Source organism: Oncorhynchus clarkii, unplaced genomic scaffold (assembly GCF_045791955.1).
Source record: "Oncorhynchus clarkii lewisi isolate Uvic-CL-2024 unplaced genomic scaffold, UVic_Ocla_1.0 unplaced_contig_3130_pilon_pilon, whole genome shotgun sequence".
Taxonomy (NCBI): Eukaryota; Metazoa; Chordata; class Actinopteri; order Salmoniformes; family Salmonidae; genus Oncorhynchus; species Oncorhynchus clarkii.
The window spans coordinates 178027-196423 of NW_027261144.1; the positions used below are offsets into that span (position 1 = coordinate 178027).

At 43.5% G+C, this 18397-nt stretch overlaps 1 protein-coding gene across 2 annotated transcripts; it reads right to left on the bottom strand.

The window, feature by feature from the left end:
• Positions 1 to 1551: 1551 nt before the first annotated feature.
• Positions 1552 to 18202, bottom strand: LOC139405220 (phosphatidylinositol N-acetylglucosaminyltransferase subunit Q-like). Of its 2 annotated transcripts, none has more exons than XM_071147651.1 (14): positions 18077 to 18202; positions 16631 to 16880; positions 15570 to 15756; positions 14621 to 14877; positions 13932 to 14128; positions 12238 to 12369; positions 11923 to 12043; positions 6568 to 6694; positions 6265 to 6418; positions 4268 to 4379; positions 4067 to 4147; positions 3765 to 3879; positions 3377 to 3438; positions 1552 to 1715 (listed from the first exon to the last, which is right to left on the bottom strand). In XM_071147651.1, the coding sequence occupies exons 2-14, from the start codon at positions 16781 to 16783 to the stop codon at positions 1563 to 1565; spliced, it is 1851 nt and encodes a 616-aa protein (XP_071003752.1). In that variant the 5' UTR covers positions 16784 to 16880; positions 18077 to 18202; the 3' UTR covers positions 1552 to 1562. The 2 variants fall into 2 exon arrangements, with proteins under 2 accessions (XP_071003752.1, XP_071003751.1); XM_071147650.1 differs by having other exon boundaries at positions 17991 to 18150.
• Positions 18203 to 18397: the final 195 nt, after the last annotated feature.

Here is an 18397-nt window from a genome sequence, read left to right on the forward strand (position 1 = left end):
TGTAGGTTTGGGGTTAGCAGGTTTTTAGGGGGGAAATGGCACATTACCAGAATAAAAAATGACCTAGAATACTAAACTAAGAATAAATGAATGTTTTCAATGAAAATAAATGCATTGACATAATCTCGCTACACATTAGTCGGAATGTATAAACAATCAATTCATCCTAAAAATGTGAATGTTTTATTTTAATCTTATAATATAAAATACATCTGGAGTTAAATAAGACTAGGAGTAATTAGTGCAGTAGATGCTTCAGACAGCATCAAATGGCACCCTATTCCCTACATAGTGCACTACTTTTGACCAGGGCCCCATAGAGCTCTGGTCAAAAGTAGTGCACTATGAAGGGAATAGGGTGCCAGCAGCCCTAAATACCTGATTTAAAAGGAGACACACTCACCTCCTTTACAAGCTCTCATCAGCAGCACCAACATTCTCACACTAACATCCTCTCCCACCACCCCTCCCCCTCCACTCATCAACCTTGGTATTCTTGTCTCTCCCCCCCTATCCCTCCCCCTTCTCTATTCTGTCTCTCCCCCCTATCCCTCCCCCTTCTCTATTCTGTCTCTCCCCCCCTATCCCTCCCCCTTCTCTATTCTGTCTCTCCCCCCTATCCCTCCCCCTTCTCTATTCTGTCTCTCCCCCCTATCCCTCCCCCTTCTCTATTCTGTCTCTCTCCCCTATCCCTCCCCCTTCTCTATTCTGTCTCTCCCCCCCTATCCCTCCCCCTTCTCTATTCTGTCTCTCCTCCCTATCCCTCCCCCTTCTCTATTCTGTCTCTCCCCCCTATCCCTCCCCCTTCTCTATTCTCCCCCCCGCTATCCCTCCCCCTTCTCTATTCTGTCTCTCCCCCATCCCTCCCCCTTCTCTATTCTATCTCTCCCCCTTCTCTATTCTCTCCCCCCCTATCCCTCCCCCTTCTCTATTCTGTCTCTCCCCTATCCCTCCCCCTTCTCTATTCTATCTCTCCCCCCCTATCCCTCCCCCTTCTCTATTCTCCCCCCCCGCTATCCCTCCCCCTTCTCTATTCTGTCTCTCCCCCATCCCTCCCCCTTCTCTATTCTATCTCTCCCCCCTATCCCTCCCCCTTCTCTATTCTCTCCCCCCTTATCCCTCCCTCTTCTCTATTCTCCCCCCCCGCTATCCCTCCCCCTTCTCTATTCTATCTCTCCCCCCTATCCCTCCCCCTTCTCTATTCTCTCCCCCCCTATCCCTCCCCCTTCTCTATTCTGTCTCTCCCCCTATCCCTCCCCCTTCTCTATTCTGTCTCTCCCCCTATCCCTCCCCCTTCTCTATTCTGTCTCTCCCCCTATCCCTCCCCCTTCTCTATTCTGTCTCTCCCCCTATCCCTCCCCCTTCTCTATTCTCGGTCTCTCCCCTGGTCTCAGTTAGATCTTGGTGGTGTCTCCAGGGGTAGATGAGTTCTCCCAGAAACAGCCCCCCCCCCCCCCCCCCCCCCCCCCTGGTCCCCTGGTCCTAGTCTATCTTGGTAGTCTTGTGTCTCCAGGGGTAGATGAGTTCTCCCAGAAACAGCCCCCCCCCCCCCCCCCCCGGTCCTAGTCTATCTTGGTAGTCTTGTGTCTCCAGGGGTAGATGAGTTCTCCCAGAAACAGCTTCTTGCAGAGGGCCAGCCAGGAGTCTTTAGGGTAGCAGCTGTAGGTGGGGGTCCTGTAGGTCTGAACCACACTGCTCACCTTCAGAGGGTTAATCTGAGAGAGAGACGGAGGGAGGGGGGAGACATAAACATGTCTAGGTTTATCTAGGAGAAAAACTGTGAATGACACATGTGTATGGTATGTCTGTGTGGTTGTGGTTTTACAGGAATAAATAACCTAAACTGACTATGTGTAGGGTATGTCTGTGTTGTTGTGGTTTTACAGGAATAAATAACCTAAACTGACTGTGTGTAGGGTATGTCTGTGTGGTTTTACAGGAATAAATAACCTAAACTGACTGTGTGTAGGGTATGTCTGTGTGGTTTTACAGGAATAAATAACCTAAACTGACTGTGTGTAGGGTATGTCTGTGTGGTTTTACAGGAATAAATAACCTAAACTGACTATGTGTAGGGTATGTCTGTGTTGTTGTGGTTTTACAGGAATAAATAACCTAAACTGACTGTGTGTAGGGTATGTCTGTGTGGTTTTACAGGAATAAATAACCTAAACTGACTATGTGTAGGGTATGTCTGTGTTGTTGTGGTTTTACAGGAATAAATAACCTAAACTGACTGTGTGTAGGGTATGTCTGTGTGGTTTTACAGGAATAAATCACCTAAACTGACTGTGTGTAGGGTATGTCTGTGTGGTTTTACAGGAATAAATAACCTAAACTGACTATGTGTAGGGTATGTCTGTGTTGTTGTGGTTTTACAGGAATAAATAACCTAAACTGACTGTGTGTAGGGTATGTCTGTGTGGTTTTACAGGAATAAATAACCTAAACTGACTGTGTGTAGGGTATGTCTGTGTGGTTTTACAGGAATAAATAACCTAAACTGACTGTGTGTAGGGTATGTCTGTGTGGTTTTACAGGAATAAATCACCTAAACTGACTGTGTGTAGGGTATGTCTGTGTGGTTTTACAGGAATAAATAACCTAAACTGACTATGTGTAGGGTATGTCTGTGTTGTTGTGGTTTTACAGGAATAAATAACCTAAACTGACTGTGTGTAGGGTATGTCTGTGTGGTTTTACAGGAATAAATAACCTAAACTGACTGTGTGTAGGGTATGTCTGTGTTGTTGTGGTTTTACAGGAATAAATAACCTAAACTAACTGTGTGTAGGGTATGTCTGTGTTGTTGTGGTTTTACAGGAATAAATAACCTAAACTGACTGTGTGTAGGGTGTCTGTGTGGTTTTACAGGAATAAATAACCTAAACTGACTGTGTGTAGGGTATGTCTGTGTTGTTGTGGTTTTACAGGAATAAATAACCTAAACTGACTGTGTGTAGGGTGTCTGTGTGGTTTTACAGGAATAAATAACCTAAACTGACTGTGTGTAGGGTGTCTGTGTTGTTGTGGTTTTACAGGAATAAATAACCTAAACTGACTGCCATTTTGAGCTTCCGTTTATTTTCCCTGCCAAACGCTGTCATCAAAGAGGATCACAATTGAAATAAGTTGTATACCTTTTTTGTGTGTCCTCAATTATTCTTAATCAAGTGCATTATTTTTTGTGGAACTAGTTTTAAATGATTAAATAAACTAAAAGACAGAACGAAAAGGAAGACAAGATTTATGTTGTGAAAAATTAAATGAAAGAGAGAGAAGAGAGAAAGAGACAAGAGCGAAAGAAGAGAGAAGAGAAATAAACAAAGAGGGGAAACAGAGAAACAGAGAGAGAAGAGAGTGAGAGATATCTTACATCCATCATGAGGTGTAGAGGTGTTCCTGGTTCCTCACAGAGCACTCTGAACTTCACCCCCTCTGTAGAGAACACACACACATCTCAGTCAAACACAGAACATCACAGCCCAGCGCCGTCTCCTCCCTCATTCAACCAGGTCTCTCTTAAAAAATAGACACTAACCTGGTTAAATAAAATGAATATAGAAACCACAGTACAGAACATTTTTAAAAACATTTTATAAAGTTGGTTTTGTAACAAACTGGAAATCTGATATTTTTGACTGTCCTTATGATTGTTTCATATCGGCAAAGTAGTTAAAATGCTGTCACTTCCTCAAAGTTTTAAAGTACATTTCCTGCAATTCTACACAGTTAGACATGTTGGCAGAGACGGTCCCTCCCACCTGCCAGTCTGTAGGATCTGAAGAGTCGGAGGCCCATGGCGAACAGAGGGAAGGAGTTGATGAAGTCAACACTGAGGTGGAGAACTCCCTGGAACATTACTACCACAAGGCGGAGCTAGACAGAGAGAGACAGACAGACAGAGACAGTAAGGGGTCAAAGAATATACATTTTATTGTTCATTGGTTAGAAGGAGAATGTGTTTGGTTCCTTTCCCAGCAGCCCCAGACACACGTGGAGAGGCCCAGGGACAGCGCCCATGGATGGAGAGGGGATTAAAGTGCCTGTGTGTGTGTGTTCTCACCAGGGTAAACACTAGGTAGTATAGAGCTGTGGTTGGCAGGAGGAACAGCAGGATGGTGAAGAGTAACGTCCCGATGAACAACTAGAAAACACCACATGTTAGTTCACTGTAACAAATACACATGTTAGTTCACTGTAACAAATATACACAAATTAGTGTGTGTATGATAGGTGTGTGAGAGTAATAGGTGTGTGAGACTACCTGGTCCAGGTCATAAGAGCAGGAGTCTACTCTCTGTCTGAGGACATTCCATTTCTTCCCTCTGAACAGCCTCCACAGAGAGGACAGACCATATACTGTCATACAGTACAGCCTGGAGAGAGAGAGGAGTAGAGAGAGGAGGAGGGGAGGGGAGAGAGAGAGAGGAGGGGGAGAGAGAAGGGAGTAGAGAGAGAGAGAGGAGGGGAGAGAGAGAGAGGAGGTAGGAGAGGGGAGAGAGAGAGGAGTAGAGAGAGGAGGATGGGAGGGGAGAGAGAGAGGGGAGGGGAGAGAGTGGTGGTAGGGGAGAGAGAGGCGGTAGGGGAGAGAGAGAGAGAGAGGGAGAGGGAGAGAGAGGAGGTAGGAGAGGGAGGAGGGAAATGAGAGATGGTGAGAGGAAAGGGAGGTAGGGGGAAGAGGGGAGAGAGAGGGAAAGGAGCAGGAGGGGGAAGAGAGTGGAGGGGGAGACGAAAGGGAAAGGAGGAGGAGGGGGAAGAGCAGGGCGGAGAGGGGGAGGGGATAGAGAAAGAAGGATGGAGAGATGAGGGAGAGAGGGAGGATGGAGGGTGAGAGAAGGAAGATATTTTTAGCCTTCATACACATTTAATAAGTCTGTAAATGACATGCTGAGAGCTCCTCACACATCAATTAGTAAAGGGGAAAGAGGTAACACGTCACCATGATGTTCACAGGGCTGAGAGGTACAAGAGCCTTCACAATGTATTCAGACCCCTTGACTTTTTCCACATGTTGTTACATTACAGCCTTAAAAACATCCCCCCCCCCCCTCAATCTACACACAATATCCCATAATTATTTAAAAAATGTAAACATTTTCAGGGGGAGGACCCCCAGACCCCCCTGCCAGATGGGGCACCCCAACTTAATACAAAGTCAGGAGCCCATGAATAGACCAACAGTGTGACTGATGATTGGAGCAGGTGTTAAACATGGGCTCTGCTTCACAGAAAACAGCAGTTGATTTACTCCATTGCCAACACTTTAAATCACATCAGAAGACCAATATCCTTAAGTATCATGACATCAGCTTTTATAACCTTCAATCTGTTTGTTTTTTAAAATCATATTTTGGACCAGAATAAGGCTCTACTACTTATTGTTCCTGCAGTGAGGGACTCAACATCTTCATCGAATGTTTTCATAATTTACCTGAAGAGAATCGCTAAAAATCAGTAGTAGCCTACCGGTATGCACATTAGGGAGTAAATGAACAGCTCTCTGACGATGCAATTCGGTTTCGTTCACCTAAAATATCCGCTTGTTCGCAAACCCCCCCATCACTAGGTTACACTGACGAGTCACCTTAGCGTCAGTGGGTCGTGTTTACATCGCGACGTGTTGCATTACGTCGTACGTCATCATCACGGCGTTTTGCTCCGCTACTGAACGGACAAGTCAAGTGTAGTGTTTATAACGCAACATTGAGGAGAGCCAATCTCGTCAGGGATCGTATTTATTTTGGAAGAATATGACATTTTAATTAAAAAAATTAAAAAAACAGGATAAATATCAGTTTCAGCTGATAATAAACATGTTCTTCGACGAACTGGCTGGACTGAAGAGGACGCAAAAGTTAGAAAAATGTTCAAAGTATGTGGAGTCCGTCTTTAAACGGAACCTTCAACCGCAAGGGGGCGTTGCGTTTCCACGTCCCGATTGAAATTCATGACATCCGGCGCAACGTAAGGCTTTAGGAGGAAGAAGAAGAAGATGAAAAGATGTGGTCATTCTTACTCTCATGGCGTGTTAACCTGCCTAATTACACTGACGACTCAATGTCTGTATCCCAAATGGGACCCTATCCTCTCCGTAGCGCACATCTTCTGACTAGAGCTCATAGGGTATTCCCTTTATAGCGCACTAAGGTCAAACGTGGTGCACTTTTGGGAGGCACCGTGACTGTGCCGGTCTCTTCTCACCTGGCTCCATAGACGTAGAAACAGTAGATATAGCAGGGTTAGTGACCGGTCTCTTCTCACCTGGCTCCATAGACGTAGAAACAGTAGATGTGGAAGGTGAGCAGGGCGGTGATGTCAGAGAGCAGGGAGAGGGCAAAGGTCAAGCCCAGGCAGGCAGACAGACCCACGTACCACAGAATCATCTCAACGAACGGAGACATCAGGTGAATGTAGCCTACAGAGAGAGGAGGAGGAGGGCCATGGGTGTTTGTGTCTGTGCAGGAGGGCCATGGGTGTGTGTGTCTGTGGAGGAGGGCCATGGGTGTGTGTGTCTGTGGAGGAGGGGCATGGGTGTGTGTGTGTGTGTGTGTGTGTGAGACTCACTGATCCACAGGTGTATATGGTAGAGGAAGAATCGTCCTAACACCTGGTCTAGAGCCCGGTTCATCTTCAGACCAGCTGGAGCTCCCATCAGCCACTGCAACAGCTCCTCCAGCTCTTTAGCTACATACTAACAACAAAACACACAACAATACATAGCTTAGCTACATGCTAACAACAAAACACACAACAATACATAGCTTAGCTACATGCTAACAACAAAACACAATACATAGCTTAGCTACATACTAACAACAATACATAGCTTAGCTACATGCTAACAACAAAACATACAACAATACATAGCTTAGCTACATGCTAACAACAAAACACAATACATAGCTTAGCTACATGCTAACAACAAAACACACAGCAATACATAGCTTAGCTACATGCTAACAACAAAACACACAGCAATACATAGCTTAGCTACATGCTAACAACAAAACACACAGCAATACATAGCTTAGCTACATGCTAACAACAAAACATACAACAATACATAGCTTAGCTACATGCTAACAACAAAACACAATACATAGCTTAGCTACATACTAACAACAATACATAGCTTAGCTACATGCTAACAACAAAACACACAACAATACATAGCTTAGCTACATGCTAACAACAAAACATACAACAATACATAGCTTAGCTACATGCTAACAACAAAACACAATACATAGCTTAGCTACATGCTAACAACAAAACACACAGCAATACATAGCTTAGCTACATGCTAACAACAAAACACACAGCAATACATAGCTTAGCTACATGCTAACAACAAAACATGCAACAATACATAGCTTAGCTACATGCTTACAAATCACAGAACAACATTTTGTCTCACCTTATAATATATACACTATGGGCTGTATTTATAAAGTGTCTCAGAGAGCTGATCTAGGATCAGTATAGCCTTTTAGATCATAATGAATCAGATTACATGGAGAGGAGGGACCTGATTTTAGATCATAATGAATCAGATTACATGGACAGGGGGAGCTGATCCTAGATCACAATGATTATGATTGTAATGGACAGGAGGGCCTGATCCTAGATCATAATGAACATGATTATAATGGACAGGAGGGACCTGATCCTAGATCATAATGAACATGATTCTAATGGACAGGAGGACCTGATCCTAGATCATAATGAATATGATTACATGGACAGGAGGAGCTGATCCTAGATCACAATGATTATGATTATAATGGACAGGAGGGACCTGATCCTAGATCATAATGGACAGGAGGGCCTGATCCTAGATCATAATGAATCAGATTACATGGACAGGAGGACCTGATCCTAGATCATAATGAACATGATTATAATGGACAGGAGGACCTGATCCTAGATCATAATGAATCAGATTACATGGACAGGAGGACCTGATCCTAGATCATAATGGACAGGAGGGACCTGATCCTAGATCATAATGAATCAGATTACATGGACAGGAGGGACCTGATCCTAGATCATAATGAACATGATTCTAATGGACAGGAGGACCTGATCCTAGATCACAATGATTGTGATTATAATGGACAGGAGGACCTGATCCTAGATCATAATGAATCAGATTACATGGACAGGAGGAGCTGATCCTAGATCATAATGAATATGATTCTAATGGACAGGAGGGACCTGATCCTAGATCATAATGGACAGGAGGGACCTGATCCTAGATCATAATGAACATGATTCTAATGGACAGGAGGACCTGATCCTAGATCATAATGAATATGATTATAATGGACAGGAGGGACCTGATCCTAGATCATAATGAATCAGATTACATGGACAGGAGGGACCTGATCCTAGATCATAATGAATATGATTACATGGACAGGAGGGACCTGATCCTAGATCATAATGAACATGATTATAATGGACAGGAGGGACCTGATCCTAGATCATAATGAACATGATTATAATGGACAGGAGGGACCTGATCCTAGATCATAATGAATATGATCATAATGGACAGGAGGGACCTGATCCTAGATCATAATGAACATGATTATAATGGACAGGAGGGACCTGATCCTAGATCATAATGAACATGATTATAATGGACAGGAGGGACCTGATCCTAGATCATAATGGACAGGAGGGCCTGATCCTAGATCATAATGAACATGATTATAATGGACAGGAGGGACCTGATCCTAGATCATAATGGACAGGAGGGCCTGATCCTAGATCATAATGAACATGATTATAATGGACAGGAGGGACCTGATCCTAGATCATAATGAACATGATTCTAATGGACAGGAGTACCTGATCCTAGATCATAATGAATCAGATTACATGGACAGGAGGAGCTGATCCTAGATCACAATGATTATGATTATAATGGACAGGAGGGACCTGATCCTAGATCATAATGGACAGGAGGGCCTGATCCTAGATCATAATGAATCAGATTACATGGACAGGAGGACCTGATCCTAGATCATAATGAATATGATTATAATGGACAGGAGGACCTGATCCTAGATCATAATGAATATGATCATAATGGACAGGAGGGACCTGATCCTAGATCATAATGAACATGATTATAATGGACAGGAGGGACCTGATCCTAGATCATAATGAACATGATTATAATGGACATGAGGGACCTGATCCTAGATCATAATGAATATGATTATAATGGACAGGAGGACCTGATCCTAGATCATAATGGACAGGAGGGACCTGATCCTAGATCATAATGAATATGATTATAATGGACAGGAGGAGCTGATCCTAGATCATAATGAATATGATTATAATGGACAGGAGGGACCTGATCCTAGATCATAATGAACATGATTATAATGGACAGGAGGACCTGATCCTAGATCATAATGGACAGGAGGACCTGATCCTAGATCATAATGAACATGATTATAATGGACAGGAGGGACCTGATCCTAGATCATAATGAATATGATTCTAATGGACAGGAGGGCCTGATCCTAGATCATAATGAATCAGATTACATGGACAGGAGGGCCTGATCCTAGATCATAATGAATATGATTATAATGGACAGGAGGGCCTGATCCTAGATCATAATGAACATGATTATAATGGACAGGAGGGCCTGATCCTAGATCATAATGAATCAGATTACATGGACAGGAGGACCTGATCCTAGATCATAATGGACAGGAGGACCTGATCCTAGATCATAATGAACATGATTATAATGGACAGGAGGGACCTGATCCTAGATCATAATGAATATGATTCTAATGGACAGGAGGGCCTGATCCTAGATCATAATGAATCAGATTACATGGACAGGAGGGCCTGATCCTAGATCATAATGAATATGATCATAATGGACAGGAGGGACCTGATCCTAGATCATAATGAACATGATTATAATGGACAGGAGGGACCTGATCCTAGATCATAATGAATATGATTATAATGGACAGGAGGGACCTGATCCTAGATCATAATAAACATGATTATAATGGACAGGAGGGACCTGATCCTAGATCATAATGAACATGATTATAATGGACAGGAGGGACCTGATCCTAGATCATAATGAATATGATTATAATGGACAGGAGGGACCTGATCCTAGATCATAATGAACATGATTATAATGGACAGGAGGACCTGATCCTAGATCATAATGAATCAGATTACATGGACAGGAGGGACCTGATCCTAGATCATAATGAATATGATTATAATGGACAGGAGGACCTGATCCTAGATCATAATGGACAGGAGGGACCTGATCCTAGATCATAATGAACATGATTATAATGGACAGGAGGACCTGATCCTAGATCATAATGGACAGGAGGGACCTGATCCTAGATCATAATGAACATGATTATAATGGACAGGAGGACCTGATCCTAGATCATAATGGACAGGAGGGACCTGATCCTAGATCATAATGAACATGATTATAATGGACAGGAGGGACCTGATCCTAGATCATAATGAACATGATTATAATGGACAGGAGGGACGTGGGGCCGTATGTATCAGCTCCCCTCGATCCATGTTATCTTATTCCTTGTGATCTAAAAGGCTAAACTGATCCTAGATCAGCACACATACTCAGAGATAAAGATTGTTTAGGGGGATATCGAGGGAGATATTGAGGGTGATATTGAGGGGGATATTGGGTTGGATATTGAGGGGGTTATTCTAGGGGGATATTCTAGAGGGATATTGGGTTGGATATTGAGGGGGGTTATTCTAGGGGGATATTCTAGGGGGATATTGGGTTGGATATTGAGGGGGTTATTCTAGGGGGATATTGGGTTGGATATTGAGGGGGTTATTGAGGGGGTTATTCTAGGGGGATATTGAGTTGGATATTGAGGGGGTTATTGAGGGGGATATTGAGGGGGATATTCTAGGGGGATATTGGGTTGGATATTGAGGGGGATATTCTAGGGGGATATTCTAGGGGGATATTGAGGGGGATATTCTAGGGGGCTATTCTAGGGGGATATTGGGTTGGATATTGAGGGGGATATTCTAGGGGGATATTGGGTTGGATATTAAGGGGGATATTCTAGGGGGATATGCTAGGGGGATATTGGGGGGGATATTCTAGGGGGATATTGGGTTGGATATTGAGGGGGATATTCTAGGGGGATATTCTAGGGGGATATTGGGTTGGATATTGAGGGGGTTATTCTAGGGGGATATTGAGGGGGATATTCTAGGGGGATATTGGGTTGGATATTGAGGGGGATATTGGGTTGGATATTGAGGGGGTTATTCTAGGGGGATATTGGGTTGGATATTGAGGGGGATATTCTAGGGGGATATTGGGTTGGATATTGAGGGGGATATTCTAGGGGGATATTGGGTTGGATATTGAGGGGGATATTCTAGGGGGATATTGGGTTGGATATTGAGGGGGCTATTCTAGGGGGATATTCTAGGGGGATATTGGGTTGGATATTGAGGATATTGAGGGGGATATTCTAGGGGGATATTGGGTTGGATATTGAGGGGGATATTCTAGGGGGATATTGGGTTGGATATTGGGGGGGATATTCTAGGGGGATATTGGGTTGGATATTGAGGGGGATATTTTGTAGGGTAAAAATGACCCTGAACCTCTTTATAATGTGGCAACGAGATTTCATTTGAAGCTTATCTTCAATAATATGAGTTTTACGGAGGTGATTATGTAACTAGAATTTAGTCAACTGAACGATACATAAATAGTCACCTCTCGATACTGAACATTGTTGAAGACATTTTTTTTTAAAGAAAATCTCTCTGACAGATTATAAATGAGGTTTAAAGATAATTGTTGTACATTGCTTTTGCACTGGGGAAATGTTGTCCATGATATCTTACATCAGCAGCAGGTACCAGTGTGTTGGCCAGTTTGCCTATACGGTTCTCTCTATACATCCACGACACCAGCAGCAGGCCCAGAGACACATCCACAAAGAACGACACAAAGATATTGGCTTTCCTGTGTGGAGAGAAAGAGAGAGAGTCACTACTTTTGACCCGAGGTCAATAGGGCTCTGGTCAAATGCACTGCACTATACAGGGAATAGTGTGCGAATTTGAGACGCAATGGGGTGAGTTAGATACCATCTTGAAGCCAGTCTGCCACATGGCTGTGTGTGTGTGTGTGTGTGTGTGTGTGTGTGTGGTCTCTACCTCATGAAGTGGTTGTGTGCGGTGGCTCTGGTAGGAGAGCAGACTGTCTGAAGATGTTCTGTTCTGTAGCTCAGCTGAACACACGTAGACAACTTACTGGAGATGAACCTCATCGGGCGCACATTCAATATCCTGGGGAGACAGACAGAAACATTCAATATCCTGGGGAGACAGACAGACACATTCAATATCCTGGGAGACAGACAGACACATTCAATATCCTGGGGAGACAGACAGACACATTCAATATCCTGGGAGACAGACAGACACATTCAATATCCTGGGGAGACAGACAGACACATTCAATATCCTGGGGAGACAGACAGAAACATTCAATATCCTGGGGAGACAGACAGACACATTCAATATCCTGGGAGACAGACAGACACATTCAATATCCTGGGAGACAGACAGACACATTCAATATCCTGGGAGACAGACAGACACATTCAATATCCTGGGGAGACAGACAGACAGACACATTCAATATCCTGGGGAGACAGACAGACAGACACATTCAATATCCTGGGGAGACAGACAGACACATTCAATATCCTGGGGAGACAGACAGACAGACACATTCAATATCCTGGGGAGACAGACAGACAGACACATTCAATATCCTGGGGAGACAGACAGACAGACACATTCAATATCCTGGGGAGACAGACAGACACATTCAATATCCTGGGAGACAGACAGACAGACACATTCAATATCCTGGGGAGACAGACAGACAGACACATTCAATATCCTGGGGAGACAGACAGACACATTCAATATCCTGGGAGACAGACAGACAGACACATTCAATATCCTGGGAGACAGACAGACACATTCAATATCCTGGGAGACAAACAGACAGACACATTCAATATCCTGGGGAGACAGACAGACAGACACATTCAATATCCTGGGAGACAGACAGACAGACACATTCAATATCCTGGGAGACAGACAGACAGACATTCAATATCCTGGGAGACAGACAGATGAACACATTCAATATCCTGGGAGACAGACAGACACATTCAATATCCTGGGAGACAAACAGACAGACACATTCAATATCCTGGGGAGACAGACAGACAGACACATTCAATATCCTGGGAGACAGACAGACAGACACATTCAATATCCTGGGAGACAGACAGACAGACATTCAATATCCTGGGAGACAGACAGATGAACACATTCAATATCCTGGGAGACAGACAGACACATTCAATATCCTGGGAGACAAACAGACAGACACATTCAATATCCTGGGGAGACAGACAGACAGACACATTCAATATCCTGGGAGACAGACAGACAGACACATTCAATATCCTGGGAGACAGACAGACAGACATTCAATATCCTGGGAGACAGACAGATGAACACATTCAATATCCTGGGGAGAGAGAGAGAGAGAGACAGACAGACGAACTGGGTCAGTGTCTCTTGGCACATAAAGAGTTCCAACTGACGAACGTACAGGATCCAGTGTTGGTATCCAGGTGGTTAGCAGACAGACAGGTACTGACACCCCCCTTACCTGTTACTACAGAGGCTGGTCAACAGTGTTAGTATCCAGGTGGTTAGCAGACAGACAGGTACTGACACACCCCTTACCTGCTACTACAGAGGCTGGTCCACAGTGTTAGTATCCAGGTGGTTAGCAGACAGACAGGTACTGACACACCCCTTACCTGCTACTACAGAGGCTGGTCCACAGTGTTAGTATCCAGGTGGTTAGCAGACAGACCGGTGTCGAGGCCTGTTTCATCAGTTCTACTATAATGGAGCCCTCCCGTCCCTCTGATTGCCAGTGGGTCATCTTCACTGGACCGTCATCATACTTATCCAGGAAGAACAGCGGCTCACTCTGACACACTGTCCCAAACACCTGCAGCAGCAACAACAATTACAGACAACACATGTATTACAACAACAACAACTACAGACAACACATGTATTACAACAACAACAACAATTACAGACAACACATGTATTACAACAACAACAACTACAGACAACACATGTATTACAACAACAACAACAACAACAATTACAGACAACACACATGTATTACAACAACAACAACAACAACAACAATTACAGACAACACACATGTATTACAACAACAACAACAACAACAATTACAGACAACACATGTATTACAACAACAACAATTACAGACAACACATATTGTATTACAACAACAACAATTACAGACAACACATATTGTATTACAACAACAACATAACAATTACAGACAACACATATGTATTACAACAACAACATAAGAGGTAAACAACACAGGAGAGGATAGAAAACCCCTGTGTTCAATGAGCAACAACATCTACATGTAAATCAGGCTGTGAGTCCACGTCCTCACCTGTGGTAGTTGTGACTCCGTTTGAGGGTCTGGAACCCCGTTGTCTATGGGGTGCAGCTGAGACAGCATGACCTTCCTCTGTTCATAGTGGATAAAGATCACCTTGTCCTTCTCTCCTCCTTCCTCTCCCTCTACTTTATTCTGTTCTCCTTTCTTCTCTCCTCCTCCTCTCTTTGTTCCTCCTTTCTTTCCCTCTCCTCCTTTCTCTCCACCACCATCCTCTTTCAGCTCATTTTCCTGTTGTATCAGCTTCCCATCTACGGCAAGGGCAGAGGGACATTTTATTAGAGATGCACTGCATGATGATAACAACAGAAATATCCGCCTTTTGATTAAATATACAGACATCTGTGTCTCTTTGGATTAAAAAGAGCAGAGTGAATTAAACTATCTAATTTACAAACTCTTGTTAACTTACTTTTGCTATGAGAAAACAGTGATGCAGTGATGCAGGTCTACAGACAGAACATTCATTTCAGTGTGAGAAAACAGTGATGCAGGTCTACAGACAGAACATTCATTTCAGTGTGAGAAAACAGTGATGCACGTCTACAGACAGAACATTCATTTCAGTGTGAGAAAACAGTGATGCACGTCTATAGACAGAAAGCCATTCTGTCAATAATTCGATATCAACAGTTGATCTCCAAAGAGAGTGGTCTCCGAATCAAAACAAAACACATTTAATGTTGTTACAAAGTCTGCATCCCAAATAACACCCTATTCCCTACATAGTGCACTACTTTAGACCAGAGCTCTATGACACCCTATTCCCTACATAGTGCACTACTTTAGACCAGAGCTCTATGACACACTATTCCCTACATAGTGCACTACTTTAGACCAAAGCTCTATGACACACTATTCCCTACATAGTGCACTACTTTAGACCAGTAGTGTCGTATATAGGGAACAATAGGGGCCACTTGGGATGCAAACGGAGACTTACTCGGGTCCCTTGTGAGGACGTGACACCTGAAGCCTATCTTGCCCATCTCTCTACTGAGCTGGAGCCACTGTCCCTGGGGGAAGATGGTGCTGAGGTCCCTGAGGAAACTCTCCATGCCCTCCTGGCCCTCCTTGGGCATGCTCCACGAGCCCAGCACCGTCAGATCCACCCCACTCTGGCCACGCATCTGGACCAGGGAGAGTGGATAGGAAGGTTAAAAAACACACACTCTCTACCTGCTGTATGTACTGTTTGACCTGACAAGAGATGAAGGGGTATTGGGTGACTGACAGCTACACACTGACTGACAGATTTAAAAATATATATATATTCATATTTAACATTTATTTAACTAGGCAGGTCAGTTAAGAACACATTCTTATTTACAATGACGGCCTAGGAACAGTGGGTTAACTGCCTTGTTCAGGGGCAGAACGACAGATTTTTACCTTGTCAGCTCTGGGATTCGATCCAGCAACCTTTCAGTTACTGACCCGCCCCTCTAACCATTAGGCTACCTGCCGCCCCGGATACACACTGACTGACACACACACGCTGACTGATACACACACACGCTGACTGATACACACACACTGACTGATACACACACACTGACTGATACACTGACTGATACACACACACTGACTGATTCACACACACTGACTGACACACATACACACTGACTGACACACATACACACTGACTGACACACATACACACTGACTGACACACATACACACTGACTGACACACATACACACTGACTGACACACATACACACTGACTGACACATATACACACTGACTGACACATACACACTGACTGACACACATACACACTGACTGACACACATACACACTGACTGACACACATACACACTGACTGACACACATACACACTGACTGACACACATACACACTGACTGACACACATACACACTGACTGACACACATACACACTGACTGACACACATACACACTGACTGACACATACACACTGACTGACACATACACACTGACTGACACATGCACACTGACTGATACACACACGCACACACTCTACCTGGTGGATGTACTGCTTGACCTGTCCAGGGATGAAGGGGTAGTGGATAACAGCTAGCACCACGGCCGAGTTCTGTCCTGGGATCCATCGCCCCACAAGCAGCCCACTGTCTGCCTTGTTACAGCACTGAGGGAAGAATATCTTCAGCACCATGGTGGGACTGGAGGTCAGGGGTCAGAGGTCAGGCACGCTCCTTCAGTCTAACCTCCTGGGTTAGGTGATCACAGGTTAGCCTAGTGTCTTCAGATACCTGCAGAATGGAGAAACATTTTGTGAAGGAAGAAATAATTAGCATACCCATTACCCAGCTACACTAGTTACCAATAATCAGTACCCATTACCCAGCTACACTAGTTACTAATAATTAGTATACCCATTACCCAGCTACACTAGTTACTAATAATTAGTATACCCATTACCCAGCTACACTAGTTACTAATAATTAGTATACCTATTACCCAGCTATACTAGTTACCAATAATTAGTATACCCATTACCCAGCTATACTAGTTACCAATAATTAGTATACCCATTACCCAGCTATACTAGTTCCCCCAAAAAGAAGTAACATAGTTAAGGTCTGTATATAGTTTAGTTATACTGTGTATACCAGGGTTTCATCTTGTCGCATTGTGAATGTCCTCGTGTGGTGTGAGCCGATGTTGTTTAATAAACATGACCAAGAATCAGGAGGGTTGTCAGAGTGACTCACTCCAACTGTTAGCAGACATTTCAATTCAGCAATCAGGACCAGCTGTTTGTTAGTCAACTCAAATGAATCATTGTCGGGCCGCTTCAGTGGAGTTCCGTTGCCTTTGTCCACTGCTGCCCTCTTCGTGTCCTTCAGAATATTGAGCCTTGCATTCGTGTCCATGCCAACCATGCCTGTGGGCTTAACTATTGATTTGGCTGTCGTGCTTTAGTTTCCCGTCACATCTATAACAGCACTATTGCTGCCTAAACTACGTTACATGTTAATATAACATTTCAAACTATTTTGGGGATTAATCGAATTTTTTGCAGTATACGTTTGAGACAAAGTGAGACGCTTATTTTTATTAAATGAGCACAAATAGGCCCTAATCGAAGTTAGTGCACACTCCAGCCAGCGTCGGAAGCTGTGCGACACCCGTATCGTATCGTTATCAGTTGTCAAAATAAAATCAACAGCAATCAACAATAGTTTCTGTATATCTCTCTGATGTGATGCATATCTTCAATGTCAGTGATAATATATTCCACACTGGGCGCACAGTGCAAAGAGACAGACATTAGCTTACGTTAGCTAACTTAGTAACGACTAAATCCGTCTTCAGCTAGTTAACAACATTTCGGCAAATAAAAATAAAATATTCCATACCTGCAGGGTTGTTTATTTCTATTCGAAGAAAATCTGCTTTTGTCAATATGCTGTCAATACCGTTTCAAACAGATTTGGGATCGTACCGTTACATGATTTACCCTTCAATTGTTAAATTGAAGTTAGCGTCTGTTGGTAGCCATCTTTGTTGTTGATAGACCGTCAACATTTACGCTCCGGTTGGAATATCATTGCAGTAACAAGAGTTCCGGTGGATTGCTGGATGAGATGATGTAGCAGTTCTGTGAATAATCTGAACTAAACCCTCTGTTTGATAGTCATTTCCAGTCACAACAAAAAGCTTGATATTTAGCCTAATAATATCAAATATAATCATAAAATACTACACTTTATTATGGCCACTGAATTCCACTACCACTGAATATTCTTTAAAAAAATATCCCATC